The sequence below is a fragment of the Octopus sinensis genome, linkage group LG1 (assembly GCF_006345805.1).
Source record: "Octopus sinensis linkage group LG1, ASM634580v1, whole genome shotgun sequence".
Lineage (NCBI taxonomy): Eukaryota > Metazoa > Mollusca > Cephalopoda > Octopoda > Octopodidae > Octopus > Octopus sinensis.
This window is the reverse complement of record NC_042997.1, coordinates 205441500-205462302: the sequence shown is the minus strand read 5'-3', so window position 1 is coordinate 205462302 and position 20803 is coordinate 205441500. Positions and strand designations below refer to the sequence as shown.

Here is a 20803-nt window from a genome sequence, read left to right as displayed (position 1 = left end):
AGATTGTTTGATGCCTGTGTGTGAATATCGATGCAGCATGGCAGTGAAACATGGGCTATAACAGCTGAGGACATGTGTAGGCTTGAGAGAAATGAAGCCAGTATGCTTCACTGGATGTGCAATGTCAGTGTTTGACAGTGTAAGCATCTTGAGAGAAAAGTTAGGCATAAGAGGAACCAGATGTATTGTGCAAGAGAGAAGACTGCACTGGTATGGTCATGTGATGCCTATGGACAGGGACAGCTGTGTAAAGAAGTGCCGATCTTTAACTGTGTAGGGAACCTGTGGTAGAGGTAGATCCAGGAAGACATGGGACAAGGTGGTGAAGCATGATCTTCGAACCTTGAAACTCACAGAGGCAAGGACTAGTGACCGCGACCTTTGGTGATGTGCTTTGCTTAAGAGGACCCATCAAGCCAAGCGCACCCATCCTGGTGGCACATAAGAAAATCAACCTTGAATGTTGGGCGACATAGAGGCAAGGTGGCTGAGTTCCATAGTTGGGTCACATGGAGGCAATGACCAAGACCTTTGGCATTACGTCATTCTTGAGAAGAAGACCCATCAAGCGGAGAATAATCGCAGTCATGGCAGATACTGGTGTCACGCAAATGTCACCTGTGCCAGCGGCACGTAAAAATACCCATTACACTCTTGGAGTGGTTGGCATTAGGAAGGGCATCCAGCCATAGAGAACCATACCAAATCAGACTGGATCCTGGCGCAACCTTCCAGCGTGTCACCTCCTGTCAAATCGTCCAACCCATGCCAGCATGGACAACAGACGTTAAATGATGATGACGATGATATATACATGCATGTGTTTGTTCCCACTACCACTTGATAACTGGTGTTGGTGTGTTTATGTCCATGTAAATTAGTGGTTCAGCAAAAGAGACTGATAGAATAAGTACCATACTTTAAAACAATAAGTACTGAGGTTGATCCACTTGACTAAAAATTCTTCAAGGCAGTGCTGCTCCAGCATGGACAGAGAGTAGTAATGAAACAAACTGAAGATATTTGAATATTGTAATTCTTATTTCTATACCAAATAATTTGAACAGAATTAAAATGGTAAATTCTTACCTGTACTGATGGCAGGAATTGCAATTGATGTATAAGACTTTTCTTCAAGAACTGCCAAACAATTTTGAACAGCTCTTGAAAGGTAATCCATTTCCTGATTCCATCCATTATTCCAAACGGGTCCAACAGCATGAATGATAGTCTTGCATTTGAGTTTACCAGCATTAGTTGACACTACTTCTCCAGTTTTCAGTTCACTCCTTCTTTCTTTCATAATTTTGTTAGATTCAGTTTGAATTTCAGACCCACCTGCAAAGATATTTGCCTTCTTATGTTCCTGTTTAATACATGTTAATATATGTTAATCATCATCATTTAACGTCCGTTTTCCATGCTGGCATGGGTTGGACAGTTCGACCGGGGTCTGGGAAGCCAAGAGGCCGCATCAGGCTACAATCTGACATGGCAATGTTTCTACAGCTGGATGCCCTTCCTAACGCTAACCATTCTGAGAGTGTAGCGGGTGCTTTTTATGTGCCACCAACACAGGAGCCAGTCAAGGCAGTGCTGGCATCAGCCACATTCGGATGGTGCTTTTTACGTGCCACCAGCACAGGAGCCAGTCAGAGCGAGGTGGCTGGCATCAATCATATTCGGATGGTGCTTTTTGCGTGTGACTGGCACAGGGAGCCAGTCAGGTGGCGCTGGCATCAGCCACAATTACAATTTCCATTTGATTTTGGTTTTGATATACTTGACTCAATAGGTCTCCTCAAGCATGGCATGTCGCCCTACGATCCAAGGTACTTTTTGAGTGTGCTGGTTATGCAACACTGGTGTAGGCTACAGCTGTGATCTCACTTTATTTGCCGGGTCTTCTCAGTCACAGCATATATAATAAATATAATAAATATATCTAGGTACGGAAGCAAGGTCTAGAATCAAAGGGCCTTAGAGTAAACCTAGCAAAAACCAAACTCTCAGTAAGTAGGAAGGTAGACAAATCAAAAATTCCTTCAGGATCTGTAGAAAAGGCATTGCTAAAAACTCCATAAGATGTACCTGGTGTAAGCTATGGACATATAAGAGGGGCAGCAATATCAGAGGAAGGTCAACAGGGAAAATAGCTTCTGCATGTGGAAGATGCACAGGTACAATAAGATGTACAGAAAACAGATTCCATCGTGCCAGGGGGAAAAACTATTGTTCCTGTTTAATATATGTTATATATAATACGTATCATCATCGTCGTTTCACATCCACTTTCCATGCTGGCAGGGGTTGGACAGTTTGACTGAGGACTGGCGAGCCAGATGGCTGCACCAGGCTCCAAAATGATATATTAACATAACATGTTTTATATCTATCTATATTTAAATGAGAGTTTGTGTGTGTGTGTGTGTGTGTGTATATGTTCCATATACAATTGAAAACTAAGTTGCTGATTTTGACATATGAGGTATTAAATGATTCACTAATCTTTTGGCTACCAAATAAACATTATTTTCATTTACATATTTGCATTACAAAAATTTGACATGATAATCTTTTCTATAACTCAACTATCATAAACATTTCATGCCACAATGACAATGAAGTCACATTTTCTATATGAGTGGTGTACCTCAAAAGACATCCATTTCTCTATAGGTTATGGGGAAATACAGTCACTCACTCTCTCTCTCTTTCTCCCATGCAATATGCACACATATATACAAAAAAGATGTATGCATATGTATTTATGTACGTTTATATGAAAGATAATGAGTGTGCACACATGTATGTGTGAGAGAGAGAGAGAGAAACCGAGTGAGTGCCACTTACACATACATGCAAAAAAACATGCATGACAAAACACACATTCACTCACTCACTCCCTCTTTCACACACACATGCATGCATGCACACACACACACACACACATGTCCATTTCATATATATGTACATACATCTTTCACTGTCTGCTCTCACTTCAAAGCAAATGTCACCTTTTCACTCCACTTTCTCTTTCATTTTCTGCTATTTTAAAAGTATAAAGAGATAAAAAATTCTTAAAGAAATTAACGAATGCATTTGAGAACTGAGTTGCCAATTTGAAAAGAATTCAGTACTCTTTTGGCCAACAAATAAACTTTATTTTCAGTTAAATATTTGATTAAAAAAAAAAAGATTAACTTTATAATCTTTCGATAAGTAAACTTTCATAAATGACATTTTATGCCATAGTGATGGTCACATTTTCTGTATGAGTGTGTACCTTAAAAGCAATCCATTTCTGTACATGTTACGAGGAAACACATTCACCCACTTTCACTCCCACGTGCACATACACATACAAAAAAGAAGTATGCATATGTATATATGTACATATATATGAAAGATGTGTGTGTGTGTGAGAGAGAGAGAGAGAGAGAAAGAGCAAGTAAGTGCCACAAACAAAAAATAGATAGATGACAACACATGCCTTCACTCACTCTCTCATGCACATGCACACATAAATACACATCCATTTCACATACACATACATACATCTTTCACTTTCGCCTCTCTCTCACTTTCTGCTCACACTTCAAAGCAAATATCACCTTTTCACTTTCTAATCCCACTTCAAAGCAAACATTGCCTTTTCACTTTCTCCTCTCTTCAAAGCATAAAGAAATAAAAAAAATTTATGGAAATTAACAAGCAATCATATGATTCCATATGGTAGACCATAGGATTGAATTGACAACTTTCCTGCTTCGAACAAAAGAATATCATAAAATAACTTCCTTTGGCACACACACACACACACACACACTCTAGGCAACACTTCTCTATGAATTATGTTTTTCCTTGTTATGTGCACACACAAAATTACAGCTCAAATCCAGTTGAAATCACCTTTTTCTATTCGTTAATTCGTGTTTGTGATGACTGTATTTAAAAACCTGATCTTTGATATGTACTTAAAAGGAAGTTCTCCCAGAAATCCTATCCTTTACCTGTTGTTTCTAGCATGTCCATGGTGACATTTGTGTCCCCCACCCCCACCTGATTTTTTTTTTCTTAAATTTCTTCCAATTGTTAAGTTTTCAATACAGGAAATTAGTCTTTCACCCAAAAATATGTTCTCAGTATTTTAATTTTCTCCCTTCCCACACAAATTTCTTCATTTCTTACTTTTTCGAAATTCTTTATTTGGTAATCCATAGCCAAAGCAAACAGAGAGTACGAATCTTTAAGAATTTCTTTTTGCTTAAAGAAACACTAAAATCTCCTTCCCAAACATCCACCCATCATCTCACTACTTTCAAAAACCTACAACCTCCCAATGTTTCACTTTTAGCATTTTAGAAAGCAGAGAAATTTAATGTTGTTCACCTGTTGTTTCTAGCATGTTGGTTTTTCTGGTAGTTGTCTGATATTTTTTACATTTACAATTCTACACATGGATGAAACATCAGACAGAAGTGAAACACTGGGTGTCTTTAGCTTTTTTGAAAGTGGGTAGGTGATGGGTGGGCGAGGTGGGCATTGAATGTTTAAGATAAAAATTAAACTTTAAAAAAAAAACAGATTTCCCAGATTCATGATCTCTGTATCTTTCTACATGGATGAAAAAATAATAAATTAAAAAAGTTACAAATTAAGAAAGTGCAGTAGGGATGGGGGGGGGATTAAAATTCTGAAAACGCGATTTCTGGGCAAAATCATATTAACCTCCTTTTATACAATGATACAATACATAGTTTGTGATCCTTCTTAAGAACAGAGAGCACTTTCATGCAAACCCATGCAGATTGTAACCTTCCCCGACCATTATTTTTAAACAAACGATAACATTCATTACACCAGTAATCCAGTTCACTATATAACAGTCCCATAAGAAAGGAACAAATAATACAATGTGGCTGTAGATCATAACACCCGGGCAACACCAGGATGCATTGCTAGTACATATATCATAATAAATAAATATATATTTTTTAATTTATTATTATTATTATTATTATTATTATTATTATTATCATATTATAAGGCAGCAAGCTGGCAGCATCATTAGCATGATGGATGAAATTCTTAGCAGTAATTTGTCTGTTGTTACATTCTGAGTTTAAATTCTGCCAAGGTTCACTTTACCCTTTATGCTTTCAGAGTCGATAAATTAAGTACCAGTGAAACACTGAGGTCGATGTCATCGACTCATTCCCTCCCCCAAATTTCAGATGTTGTGCTTGTAGTAGGTCCGATGCCAATACCCCTTGACTGGCTCCCATGCCAGTGGCATGCAAAAGGCACCATCCAAACATGGCCAATGCCGGTACCCACTGACTGGCCCCTGTGCTGGTGGCACATAAGAAGCATCATCTGAACATCGCCAATGCCAGTGCCCCCTGATTGGCCCGTGCCGGTGGGACGTAAAAGGCACTGTCTGAACATGATCGATGCTAGGCCTGTCTGACTGGCTTCTGTGCCAGTGGAACATATAAGGTGCCCCCTACACTCTCGGGGTGGTTGGTGTTAGGAAGGGCATCCAGCTGTAGAAACTTTGCCAGATCAGACTGAATCCTGGTGCAGTCACTGGCTCTCCAGATCTCAGTCAAATAGTCCAATCCATGCGAGCAGGGAAAACGGACATTAAAAGATGATGATGATGATGATGATGATATCATTTAAAATATTCATATTATATATTACCTGTATGTATGTATATATGTATGTATGTATGTACATAGATATATATACACACACATACAGACATACCAACATATTCAGTGCAAAATTATAAATAACATGAAGATGAGGTGAAGAAAGGAAAATAGATATAAAAGTCATTTACATTTCAAACATACACTCTTCTTCAAGAAAAACAGAAAATGGAACATAAAATATAGAGAGAAAAAAAACGAACATGTCTGAATTGGACTGTCACTGTAAGCTGAAATGACCAGAGGAGGAAGAGGTTGCTAAAGGCATAAGTGGCAAGGGGGATAACTGTGAAACTGTTACCGATGGGTGTGTGAGCACGGACATCAATGCATGACATGTGTGTATTATAAGCTGTATATTTGTGTGTCTGTATATGTGTGTGCGTGAGTCCTTGTTTTCTGTTTATGTGTTCATACATGTGGGCTTATGAAGCTATTGTGTGCGTGTATATCTTGTGTGTGTGTGTGTGTTAAGTGTGTGAAACTGGATAGAGGTGTTTGGTGGAAGATGGGTGGGGAAAGTGGTAGGTATTGGGAAGTGTAGGTGTGTTATGACATAGTTGCTGTTATAAGCGTGTGGATGGGTAGCATGAGGGGTGGGTGGGTGCTATTGTGGGCGAAGGAAGAGGAGAAGGAGTGAGTGCGTGTGGATGTGTGTACATGCTGTTTGAATATGTTGGTGGGTGTGTGGTGTTGGGTAATGAGTTCAACGGTGTAGAGTAGGTGTGTGTGTGTGTGGGTAGATGTTGCGGGGACACTGGGAATGTAAAAGGTGGATGGTGTGAAGGATGGTTTGAAATGAAAAGGGATGGAGAATTTAGACTGTAAGAGAAACGAGTGGTGTGGAATGGAGTGTAACAGAAGAAGAGATCAGCATTGCATCAGACATAAGTTTCTTTAAATGGATTGTAACATTGATGACATCATTTATAATTATCCAGATTTTGGGGACTGGTCAGTGATCAAGTGTCTCAAATCTATAAGCTCTGAGTGTTACACAAATAGAAATCACCCCGTCCTTCCTGTAGCCAATTGCCACATGTTTCCAAATGAGGGAATATTTCCCCATGGTCAGACATGTTTTTCATGGAAGACCGAAAATGACACAACATCACTTGTGTGATGGTGATGTTCATTTACAACCATCGTGTGCTGTGAACACCTGGCTACTCACCCTCACACACACATACATATATATATATGTATGTATGCATGTATATACGATGAGCTTCTTTCAGTTTCTATCAACGAAATCCACTCCCAAGGCTTTGGCCAACCATTGACCTATAACAGAAGACACTTGTCCAAAATGCTGTGAGTGGAATTGAACCTGAAACCACAAGGTCAGGAAGCAAGCTTCTCAACCACACATGGATCTAAAAAGGAACATTAACTATAAAAAATGGTATTACTAACCTTTCTTCACAATGGCTGCTGCAACCCCACCCCTGTGTTCCAGTCTGCCATTTGCAGCATTAACAATAGCATCTGTGTCCAGAGTCGTGATGTCACCTTCCTTCAACACTATTTCACAGTTCTTATACTTAACATTAACTATTTCATCTGTTTCACTTCCTAAATCTGAATTTAATGATATTATGCTCTCAGATTGCTTCTGCATTTCACATAAGAAATTCTTTCCTTCTTCACTTTTCTGGGTTTCTTGAGATTTAAACGATTCAACATTTCTGGAATTTCTTGTAACTCTTTCCGTTCCCCTAATTTGCTCTTGTGTTCTTTCCAGGTGTAACACATTATTCAATTTATTTTTTTCCCTGAATCCATCGATTCCTTGCTTAAAGTTATCAATTTTGCTTTTTATATCATTAACTACAGCATCAACAGCAACAATAGAATTTTCTCCAATAAAACAGAAATCTGGAAACTCTTCTTTTAGACTTTCAACAAATGTCAGCCACTTTCCATGATTTGGAGTATCCTTAATTTTGTCTACAAAATCCAGTGTATTGGCAACAAAAGTTTCTTTCATGATTTCTTCCAGAAGTGAAAGATGTGTTTTATCACTTGCATAAAGTATTACTGAATCACCATCACCCGTTTCCCATGAACCGATACATTTCTTGTTTCTCAGTTTTTCATCAAGATATTCTTTCACTGGTTTTTTATTTATGATCATTCCAGTATTTAAAGGCAAACACAATTCAGATTTAACAATTGACTTAAGAATTTTATACATTTTCTTTTGACAAATATCTATTTCGGAAAACTGGCCTTCAAAAACAACTTTGTTACTATGAACTGTGACTTTTAGACCTTCAAATTGTCCTTCTGCCTGCTCAAAGAATCCGAGACCAGATAGAATACGTCTTTCATAAATAGTTAAATCATCCGCAGATTTAGTTCTAAGATTATCCAAAAGTCTCTTTTTCATTTTAATCACGTTACTTTTATCGAATCCGAGAATATGAGCTTTATGATATCGGTTATCAAAATAAAAATACTTCCGCTCATCTTGACTGTCAAATGTTCCAACAATGTCTTCAAACATATCATCTGGAACATCAATAGTTTCAACAGTAATGGAATTTAATAAATCTTTCAAACACTGTTCAATTTCTTCAAAATTTTCTTCAGAATATTTAAATCTCAGTTTATTAATCTTGGAATCTTCCCAAAGAACATCAGCCAAAGTCTTTAATTTGTCATTAACATCAGTTCTATGTTTCTTTAAAAAATTCAGATGGAACTTGGTAGGTAGTGAATAGTCATGGACTTGCTGTTTTGAAATGATATTTTCTTCAGGTGGTTTCCAGAATGGTTGAACATCTAACTTCACACCTTCCAATTGATGTGGCATTCTACAAACGTTCAGCACAACTAAATTAAGAAAAAGTAAAAAGATAAAATCATTTCGTTAGTGAGGAAAAAGAGGTGAACTGGGGAGTTCAGTGGGTAAATACAGAAAAGTATTTCAAGATTAAGTTATATCTTATTATTATAATACATTAGCAAACAGAAAAATATAATTAATATTTAACTGATACAAAGTAAACACTATCTCTATTAATTATAAAAAATACTAGAAATATCACTGGAATGTTGGTATCAAATTTTGGCACAAGGCCAGCAATTTCAGGAGAGTGGCTAAGTCAATTATATCAACCCCAGTGCTCAACTGGTACTTATTTTACTGACCATAAACATCACTGGAATGTTTGTTTCAAATCTTGGCACAAGGCCAGCAATTTCAGGAGAGTGGCTAAGTCAATTACATCAACCCCAGTGCTCAACTGGTACTTATTTTACTGACCATAAACATCACTGGAATGTTTGTTTCAAATCTTGGCACAAGGCCAGCAATTTCGGGAGAGTGGCTAAGTCAATTACATCAACCCCAGTGCTCAACTGGTACTTATTTTATTGACCATAAACATCACTGGAATTTTGGTTTCAAATTTTGGCACAAGACCAGCAATTTCAGGAGAGTGGCTAAGTCAATTACATCAACCACAGTGCACAACTGGTACTTATTTTATTGACCATAAACATCACTGGAATGTTTGTTTCAAATTTTGGCACAAGGCCAGCAATTTCAGGAGAGTGGCTAAGTCAATTACATCAATTCAGTGCTCAACTGGTACTTATTGTATTGACCATAAACATCACTGGAATGTTTGTTTCAAATTTTGGCACAAGGCCAGCAATTTAGGAGAGTGTCTAAGTGAATTACATCAACCCCAGTGCTTAACTGGTATTTATTTTATTGACTATAAACATCACTGGAATTTTGGTTTCAAATTTTGGCACAAGACCAGCAATTTCAGGAGAGTGGCTAAGTCAATTACATCAACCACAGTGCACAACTGGTACTTATTTTATTGACCATAAACATCACTGGAATGTTTGTTTCAAATTTTGGCACAAGGCCAGCAATTTCAGGAGAGTGGCTAAGTCAATTACATCAATTCAGTGCTCAACTGGTACTTATTGTATTGACCATAAACATCACTGGAATGTTTGTTTCAAATTTTGGCACAAGGCCAGCAATTTAGGAGAGTGTCTAAGTGAATTACATCAACCCCAGTGCTTAACTGGTATTTATTTTATTGACCATAAACATCACTGGAATGTTTGTTTCAAATCTTGGCACCAGGCCAGCAATTTCAGGAGAGTGGCTAAGTCAATTACATCAACCCCAGTGCTCAACTGGTACTCATTGTATTGACCATAAACATCACTGGAATGTTGGTTTCAAATTTTGGCACAAGGCCAGCAATTTAGGAGAGTGTCTAAGTGAATTACATCAACCCCATTGCTTAACTGGTACTTATTTTATTGACCATAAACATCACTGGAATGTTTGTTTCAAATCTTGGCACAAGGCCAGCAATTTCAGGAGAGTGGCTAAGTCAATTACATCAACCCCAGGGCTCAACTGGTACTTATTTTATTGACCATAAACATCACTGGAATGTTTGTTTCAAATCTTGGCACAAGGCCAGCAATTTCGGGAGAGTGGCTAAGTCAATTACATCAATTCAGTGCTCAACTGGTACTTATTGTATTGACCATAAACATCACTGGAATGTTTGTTTCAAATCTTGGCACAAGGCCAGCAATTTCAGGAGAGTGGCTAAGTCAATTACATCAACCCCAGTGCACAACTGGTACTTATTTTATTGACCATAAACATCACTGGAATGTTTGTTTCAAATTTTGGCACAAGGCCAGCAATGTAGGAGAGTGTCTAAGTGAATTGCATCAACCCCAGTGCCTAACTGGTACTTATTGTATTGACCATAAACATCACTGGAATTTTGGTCTCAAATTTTGGCACAATGCCAGCAATTTCAGGAGAGTGGCTAAGTCAATTACAACAACCCCAGTGCTCAACTGGTACTTATTTTATTGACCATAAACATCACTGAAATTTTCGTTTCAAATTTTGGCACAAGGCCAGCAATTTCAGGAGAGTGGCTAAGTCAATTACATCAACCCCAGTGCTCAACTGGTACTTATTTTATTGACCATAAACATCACTGAAATTTTGGTTTCAAATTTTGGCACAAGGCCAGCAATTTCAGGAGAGTGGCTAAGTCAATTACATCAACCCCAGTGCTCAACTGGTACTTATTTTATTGACCATAAACATCACTGAAATTTTGGTCTCAAATTTTGGCACAAGGCCAGCAATTTCAGGAGAGTGGATAAGTCAATTACATCAACCCCAGTGCTCAACTAGTAGTTATTTTATTGAACATAAACATCACTGAAATTTTGGTTTCAAATTTTGGGACAAGGCCAGCAATTTAGGAGAGTGTCTAAGTGAATTACATCAACCCCATTGCTTAACTGGTACTTATTTTATTGACCATAAACATCACTGGAATGTTTGTTTCAAATCTTGGCACAAGGCCAGCAATTTCAGGAGAGTGGCTAAGTCAATTACATCAACCCCAGGGCTCAACTGGTACTTATTTTATTGACCATAAACATCACTGGAATGTTTGTTTCAAATTTTGGCACAAGGCCAGCAATTTCAGGAGAGTGGCTAAGTCAATTACATCAACCCCAGTGCTCAACTGGTACTTATTGTATTGACCATAAACATCACTGGAATTTTGTTTCAAATTTTGGCACAAGGCCAGCAATTTCAGGAGAGTGGCTAAGTCAATTACATCAACCCCAGTGCTCAACTGGTACTTATTTTATTGACCATAAACATCACTGGAATTTTGTTTCAAATTTTGGCACAAGGCCAGCAATTTCAGGAGAGTGGCTAAGTCAATTACATCAACCCCAGTGCTCAACTGGTACTTATTTATTGACCATAAACATCACTGGAATTTTGGTTTCAAATTTTGGCACAAGGCCAGCAATTTCAGGAGAGTGGCTAAGTCAATTACATCAACCCCAGTGCTCAACTGGTACTTATTTTATTGACCATAAACATCACTGAAATTTTGGTTCAAATTTTGGCACAAGGCCAGCAATTTCAGGAGAGTGGCTAAGTCAATTACATCAACCCCAGTGCTCAACTGGTACTTATTTTATTGACCATAAACATCACTGAAATTTTGGTTTCAAATTTTGGCACAAGGCCAGCAATTTCAGGAGAGTGGCTAAGTCAATTACATCAACCCCAGTGCTCAACTGGTACTTATTTTATTGACCATAAACATCACTGAAATTTTGGTTTCAAATTTTGGCACAAGGCCAGCAATTTCAGGAGAGTGGCTAAGTCAATTACATCAACCCCAGTGCTCAACTGGTACTTATTTTATTGACCATAAACATCACTGAAATTTTGGTTTCAAATTTTGGCACAAGGCCAGCAATTTCAGGAGAGTGGATAAGTCAATTACATCAACCCCAGTGCTCAACTGGTACTTATTTTATTGACCATAAACATCACTGGAATTTTGGTTTCAAATTTTGGCACAAGACCAGCAATTTCAGGAGAGTGACTAAGTCAATTACATCAACCCCAGTGCTTAACTGGTACTTATTTTATTGACCATAAACATCACTGGAATGTTTGTTTCAAATTTTGGCACAAGGCCAGCAATTTACGGACAGTGGCTAAGTCAATTACATCAACCCCAGTGCTTAACTGGTACTTATTTTATTGACCATAAACATCACTGGAATTTTGGTTTCAAATTTTGGCACAAGGCCAGCAATTTCAGGAGAGTGACTAAGTCAATTACATCAACCCCAGTGCTCAACTGGTACTTATTTTATTGACCATAAACATCACTGGAATTTTGGTTTCAAATTTTGGCACAAGGCCAGCAATTTCAGGAGAGTGACTAAGTCAATTACATCAACCCCAGTGCTCAACTGGTACTTATTTTATTGACCATAAACATCACTGAATTTTGTTTCAAATTTTGGCACAAGGCCAGCAATTTCAGGAGAGTGGCTAAGTCAATTACATCAACCCCAGTGCTCAACTGGTACTTATTTTATTGACCATAAACATCACTGAAATTTTGGTTCTCAAATTTTGGCACAAGGCCAGCAATTTCAGGAGAGTGGATAAGTCAATTACATCAACCCCAGTGCTCAACTGGTATTATTTTATTGACCATAAACATCACTGAATTTGGTTTCAAATTTTGGACAAGGCCAGCAATTTAGGAGAGTGGCTAAGTCAATTACATCAACCCCAGTGCTCAACTGGTACTTATTTTATTGACCATAAACATCACTGGAATGTTTGTTTCAAATTTGGCACAAGGCCAGCAATTTCAGGAGAGTGGCTAAGTCAATTACATCAACCCCATGCTCAACTGGTACTTATTTTATTGACCATAAACATCACTGGAATGTTTGTTTCAAATCTTGGCACAAGGCCAGCAATTTCAGGAGAGTGGCTAAGTCAATTACATCAACCCAGTGCTCAACTGGTACTTATTGTATTGACCATAAACATCACTGGAATGTTTGTTTCAAATTTTGGCACAAGGCCAGCAATTCAGGAGAGTGGCTAAGTCAATTACATCAACCCCAGTGCACAACTGGTACTTATTTATTGACCATAAACATCACTGGAATTTTGGTTCAAATTTTGGCACAAGGCCAGCAATTCAGGAGAGTGGCTAAGTCAATTACATCAACCCCAGTGCTCAACTGGTACTTATTTTATTGACCATAAACATCACTGGAATTTTGGTTTCAAATTTTGGCACAAGGCCAGCAATTTCAGGAGAGTGGCTAAGTCAATTACATCAACCCCAGTGCTCAACTGGTACTTATTTTATTGACCATAAACATCACTGAGATTTTGGTTTCTAATTTTGGCACAAGGCCAGCAATTTCAGGAGAGTGGCTAAGTCAATTACATCAACCCCAGTGCTCAACTGGTACTTATTTTATTGACCATAAACATCACTGAGATTTTGGTTTCTAATTTTGGCACAAGGCCAGCAATTTCAGGAGAGTGGCTAAGTCAATTACATCAACCCCAGTGCTCAACTGGTACTTATTTTATTGACCATAAACATCACTGGAATTTTGGTTTTAAATTTTGGCAGAAGGCCAGCAATTTCAGGAGAGTGGCTAAGTCAATTACATCAACCCCAGTGCTCAACTGGTACTTATTTTATTGAACATAAACATCACTGAAATTTTGGTTTCAAATTTTGGCACAAGGCCAGCAATTTCAGGAGAGTGGATAAGTCAATTACATCAACCCCAGTGCTCAACTGGTACTTATTTTATTGACCATAAACATCACTGGAATGTTTGTTTCAAATTTTGGCACAAGACCAGCAATTTCAGGAGAGTGGCTAAGTCAATTACATCAACCCCAGTGCACAACTGGTACTTATTTTATTGACCATAAACATCACTGGAATGTTTGTTTCAAATTTTGGCACAAGGCCAGCAATGTAGGAGAGTGTCTAAGTGAATTGCATCAACCCCAGTGCTTAACTGGTACTTATTGTATTGACCATAAACATCACTGGAATTTTGGTCTCAAATTTTGGCACAATGCCAGCAATTTCAGGAGAGTGGCTAAGTCAATTACATCAACCCCAGTGCTCAACTGGTACTTATTTTATTGACCATAAACATCACTGAAATTTTCGTTTCAAATTTTGGCACAAGGCCAGCAATTTCAGGAGAGTGGCTAAGTCAATTACATCAACCCCAGTGCTCAACTGGTACTTATTTTATTGACCATAAACATCACTGAAATTTTGGTTTCAAATTTTGGCACAAGGCCAGCAATTTCAGGAGAGTGGCTAAGTCAATTACATCAACCCCAGTGCTCAACTGGTACTTATTTTATTGACCATAAACATCACTGAAATTTTGGCTTCAAATTTTGGCACAAGGCCAGCAATTTCAGGAGAGTGGATAAGTCAATTACATCAACCCCAGTGCTCAACTAGGTATTATTTTATTGACCATAAACATCACTGAAATTTTGGTTTCAAATTTTGGCACAAGGCCAGCAATTTCAGGAGAGTGGATAAGTCAATTACATCAACCCCAGTGCTCAACTGGTACTTATTTTATTGACCATAAACATCACTGGAATGTTTGTTTCAAATTTTGGCACAAGACCAGCAATTTCAGGAGAGTGGCTAAGTCAATTACATCAACCCCAGTGCTCAACTGGTACTTATTTATTGACCATAAACATCACTGAATTTTGGTTTCAAATTTTGGCACAAGGCCAGCATTTCAGGAGAGTGGATAAGTCAATTACATCAACACCCAGTGCTCAACTGGTACTTATTTTATTGACCATAAACATCACTGGAATTTTGGTTTCAAATTTTGGCACAAGACCAGCAATTTCAGGAGAGTGGCTAAGTCAATTACATCAACTCCAGTGCTCAACTGGTACTTATTTTATTGACCATAAACATCACTGGAATTTTGGTTTCAAATTTTGGTACAAGGCCAGCAATTTCAGGAGAGTGGCTAAGTCAATTACATCAACCCCAGTGCACAACTGGTTCTTATTTTATTGACCAATAAACATCACTGGAATATTTGTTTCAAATTTTGGCACAAGGCCAGCAATTTAGGAGAGTGGTCTAAGTCAATTACATCAACCCCAGTGCTAACTGGTACTTATTTTATTGACCATAAACATCACTGGAATTTTGGTTTCAAATTTTGGCACAAGACCAGCAATTTCAGGAGAGTGGCTAAGTCAATTACATCAACCCCAGTGCTCAACTGGTACTTATTTTATTGACCATAAACATCACTGGAATGTTTGTTTCAAATTTGGCACAAGGCCAGCAATTTCAGGAGAGTGGCTAAGTCAATTACATCAACCCAGTGCTCAACTGGTACTTATTTTATTGACCATAAACATCACTGGAATGTTTGTTTCAAATTTTGGCACAAGGCCAGCAATTTAGGAGAGTGGTCTAAGTGAATTACATCAACCCCAGTGCTTAACTGGTATTATTTTATTGACCATAAACATCACTGGAATGTTTGTTTCAAATTTTGGCACCAGGCCAGCAATTTCAGGAGAGTGGCTAAGTCAATTACATCAACCCCAGTGCTCAACTGGTACTTATTGTATTGACCATAAACATCACTGGAATGTTGGTTTCAAATTTTGGGACAAGGCCAGCAATTTAGGAGAGTGTCTAAGTGAATTACATCAACCCCATTGCTTAACTGGTACTTATTTTATTGACCATAAACATCACTGGAATGTTTGTTTCAAATCTTGGCACAAGGCCAGCAATTTCAGGAGAGTGGCTAAGTCAATTACATCAACGCAGTGCACAACTGGTACTTATTTTATTGACCATAAACATCACTGGAATGTTTTTTTCAAATTTTGGCACAAGGCCAGCAATGTAGGAGAGTGTCTAAGTGAATTGCATCAACCCCAGTGCTTACTGGTACTTATTGTATTGACCATAAACATCACTGGAATTTTGGTCTCAAATTTTGGCACAATGCCAGCAATTTCAGGAGAGTGGCTAAGTCAATTTACATCAACCCCAGTGCTCAACTGGTACTTATTTTATTGACCATAAACATCACTGAAATTTTGGTTTCAAATTTTGCACAAGCCAGCAATTTCAGGAGAGTGGCTAAGTCAATTACATCAACCCCAGTGCTCAACTGGTACTTTTTTATTGACCATAAACATCACTGAAATTTTGGTTTCAAATTTTGGCACAAGGCCAGCATTTCAGAGAGTGGCTAAGTCAATTACATCAACCCCAGTGCTCTCTGGGTACTTATATTTATGACCATAAACATCACTGAAATTTTGGTTTCAAATTTGGCACAAGGCCAGCAATTTCAGGAGAGTGGATAAGTCAATTACATCAACCCCAGTGCTCAACTGGTACTTATTTTATTGACCATAAACATCACTGGAATTTTGGTTTCAAATTTTGGTTACAAGGCCAGCAATTTCAGGAGAGTGACTAGTGAATTACGTCAACCCCAGTGCTCAACTGGTACTATTGTATTGACCATAAACATCACTGGAATATTAAACATTGTTATGATGGTAAGATTCATTATAGCAATATTTATCTTACATGCTACCATCATCATCATCATGTAGATCCGTTGTCCATGGTGGCATGTGTTGAACTGTTTGAACAGACCTTGGAAGCTGGAGAGCTGCTCCAGTCTTCAATCTGAATTTACATGATTTCTACACTGTATCTCCTGTATCTCCTTCCTTATAGGAACCACTTTACAGGACATGTTGGCTACTTTTACCTGACACCCCCATAGACACTTTACAGAGCACCCCAAGATTGCCTTTGTGATGTTATTATCGTTGAGGCCCTGTGCTCCCAGTAGAGTTGATTATCATCATCATCATCATTACTACTACTACTACTACTACAACTACTACTACTACTACTATACTACTACTCTTATTTTTATTAAGTGTATGATGCAGAATGTTAGCAACACGGGAGTAATGAGTTAGTGGTATGTCACCCCTCGCTGTGTTCTGAGTTGAATTTCCATGAGGTTGATTTTATTTATCATTCTTTGAAGTTTGATAAAATAAATACTAGTTTAACACTGGGGTCAATGTGAGTGACTCATCCTCATCTCCCCAGAGCTGCCCTTGCGGCAAAATTTGAATAATTATTAATTCATTATATTATTATTATTATTATTATTTTTATTATTATTATTATATTATTGTCTTCACACATGGAATCCACGTCTGAATCATCGCTGGTGAGTTTCCTCTAATTGTGTTTATCTTTTGCCATTTTTTTGGCTGCTGAAATTAATAACTAATTTTGGCAGACTATCCAAGTGCTTCTAGAAGAGATTCATCCTGTTTTAATTACAGAATGGGATTTCTGCCCATTCCAAAATCTTTCCTGGATATATTTTCAATGTATTCCTTTCCACAACATGGCCAGTACTCTTCTAAATAGTGTTGGTAGGAGAAAAAGTATTTGTTTCCCACATGTTCAAGAGACCCATGGTGAAGTAGTCAACCAAGCATTGATGTTGTCAGTTCCTTTGACTTTTGCAAAGAACCTACGGACAATAACACCACCACCACCACCACCAACCCCACCACCACCAATATTGCCAACAACTGAAGTAAGACCATTGACACCAGTATGACCTGTGACATCTCCAACAACAACAACAACGAATTAACAAGAACAACATGCACAACAATATTAGTAACGAAACCAGCAGTAGCAACAACAGCAATAATATTCTAACCATCAGCAGCAGTATCAGCATCAAACTTCACCTAAGAAAACTCTGACCAGATTGGAGTGCTTGCTTTTTCCAATTCTTCTTGAAGGTTCAGGTTCCACTGGTTCAGAAAATCCATCTTTTGTCACCTGTTACACTATGGTGGGATTGGGATGCCATCCTTAATGATGTGACAGCCACACTTTGAGACTGTCACACACTACACAATACCTAGATCACTGACTGAGTTCTGTGGGTGACGATGATGAAAATAAGGGTGACATGGTGTGGTGTCCTACGTGTGACATGTCCTTCTGCAGCTCATCTCATTAGCAGAGCAGTAGTCATGGGTCAAACATAGAGCAAGGGTCAGCATTTGCATCTAGAATGTTGTTAGGCACTCATTGCATTGTAACCAGATGCACAAATCATTAGCTGGAAAGTAACCCAAGATTTTCTTTGGGGATTAGTTGAGGGTGTGAATGAGGATGGCCTAGGATTGAAATCTAGGCTTCAATGAGAACAGTCTGAGTAGTTTCTTTCAGAGGAACTTTGGTTGAAGATCATGGACAGTTTCCAAAGTCTTTGGTATAGCAGTGCTACAGAGGGGCCTGCCCTTTCGAGACAAGCTATTCAGGCAAGGAAGTGCCAACAGTCAATCTGTTTGAGATGCTTGCAGGGGGATGAAACCATCTTGCATTCAGTGTTCCGTGCATTAGAGAGTTGTGGGAGTGTGTGGAGCAGCTGTTGTTGCATGCAAGAGAATTCAACTGTGTGCTGAGTGTAATGTGAAGGTCGGCACAACACCACTTCCTTTTTCAGAGAAGAAGACAGATCTTTCGCTGCTTAGTGGCAGTGGCAAAAAGAGGCTGTGTGGTGGACCGATCTGAAAGGTTTGAAGATCACCAATTTCCTATCTGGTCAAGCCCTTACTTATCATTTCTTCAAATTATTTGAAAAGGAAGGTGTGGGTAGAGAGGGAGGTTCTGCCTTCTAGTGTATTTGTCAAAAGCTAGTCGACAGTAGCAAGCCTGGTGAGACAGAATGCATCTACTCTGAATATGCCTTTCTAAGCAGGAGGAAAGAAACTGGAAGAGGGGCCCTTTCCCATGCCTTGGAATGGCTGAGTAATCTGGGATTTTTGTGAGGTTTTACCCAAGATTGCCCTAAGTGGACTGCTATGCTATTGGAAATTCTATTTATTGTTCTACTTCCTATTATATATCCTCTGTTATATCCTATAATGTGATAGTATCACCCCTAAATCGATGTTATTCAATCAATGTTGTTCTAATTTTTGTTTTGTTGTGTTTTTTTGCATGTGTATCACTCGTCCTTCAATTTTGTCCTCCATGGCTTGTGCCCTTCTGGCTAATAAAAGAAATCCATCATCATCATTATCTTAACACTGAGGTCATTGTTAGTGATCCTCCCACCAAGATTGCTGCCCTTGTGAAAATTTGAAACCATTTTTCTTTTTTTCTTCTTATCATCATCATTATTATCATTACTAGCACTATGACCTGGCGTCGCCAAGTCTAGTGCTAATGCTTGTTGTTCATTGCTGGGTCGCAGTAAAATTTTCTCACTAAATCAAGAGTAAGTTTCTTATCACATTTCAGCCCGGGCCAGTTTTGTTGTTTTTGAGCTAGTTGGAGCTTTTATGCGGGAGTAATTGATATTCATTAGACTTCGCCGGTAAGTTGTTGTTTTTGTTGGCAGCAGAGATCCAATCAGGTGGTACACTACCCCTGCAACCTTAAAGGTGAGCATCCACCCTTCCGCTTGGACAACTTTGGCGCCAAAAGAATGTCATCTGGATGCAGAATTGTAGATTTCGGATGCTTGTAGAAAATCCGATGAGCTTGGGACAGTGCCAGTGAGAAGGTCCTGAAGAGGCTGTGGAGGGTTTGAAAGGAGGGAGCTGGACTTTGCCCTTGGAACAGCACATGCTGGGTGTCTCACCGGGCCATTTCATTGCACTGCAATGGTCGTAGATTGAGCACATATTTCCAATACGAATGTCAGAGCGAGAGGAGTAGTTCATCGTTGGAACGTAGTTGAAGGCCTTTCATGCTCCAGAATTGAGGCTTTGGGCTTGAAATTTCAACTCTAGCCTCGCACGCGCAGATTGTTTCTATTGCCTGTGCGCCTCTGCTCAGAGGTTTCTGTAGATCATGTGTTGGCAATGGCAGTGGCATCTTGAGAATGGCAGGCCTGTGTTTTTGTTCTGTGGTTTCAACTGCCCTTGCATTGGCCATGGCAGTGGCATTCTGAGCTAATCGGTAGCTCTGTCTTGGGGCACCTCATTGGCCGTTCTGGCCTCTTAGCCTCTGAATCAGCTGTCCTTCTTCAATGCGAGCACACTCCTCTTTGGGGGCATTTAGCAATTTATTGAAATTAGTGAACTTTAAATGGATTTAAGTTTTGGTGGACTAAGTGAGATAGTTTGGGGCAACCGATAAGCACACGATTTAAGCAATGGCAAAGCAATAATCAAAATGATAATGGCAGAAGCAGACCCAGATGGAAAAACAAGGGCTATTTAAAACAGTAAAAGAATCGTAGACAGGTTGCAAGCCAAAAAACTGTCTACCTGTGCTTGTAGTTGGTGAAAACAAAAAACGTTGGCTGCTCAAAAAGAAGTAGTAATCAAAAAGTGATTTCAAACAGGAAAACATCTATTTTTACTCCAAATTGATGCCGACTATGGCAAAACAAAAAGCAGTAATCAAAAGTGATATCAAACACGGAAATGTCTATTTTTTACTCAAAAAAATGATGCTGAACTACAGCATTCTCTAATTAATACTTTGGTTAATCAAAAGAAGCAGTTAATCAAAACATGAACTGATATCGAGCACAAAAAGGCTACTTTTTGTAGCAGATGCTTTAATAAATTGTTAATTGATGAGTTGCTAGGCAAAAATATG

General features: G+C 38.6%; 1 protein-coding gene across 4 annotated transcripts in view; it reads right to left on the bottom strand.

Annotated features, from left to right (window-relative positions):
* LOC115209594 (protein mono-ADP-ribosyltransferase PARP14-like) overlaps positions 1 to 8554 on the bottom strand; it is a 140928-nt gene extending 132374 nt beyond the window's left edge. For all 4 annotated transcript variants that reach the window (XM_029778036.2, XM_036508678.1, XM_036508689.1 and 1 more), the window contains exons 1-2: positions 7137 to 8554; positions 1090 to 1338 (exon numbers count right to left, since the gene is read on the bottom strand). In XM_029778036.2, coding sequence (XP_029633896.1) covers positions 1090 to 1338; positions 7137 to 8538 — 1651 coding nt within the window. In that variant the 5' untranslated portion in view covers positions 8539 to 8554. The remainder of the gene's footprint in view (positions 1 to 1089; positions 1339 to 7136) is intronic.
* Between the last annotated feature and the right edge of the window lie 12249 nt (positions 8555 to 20803).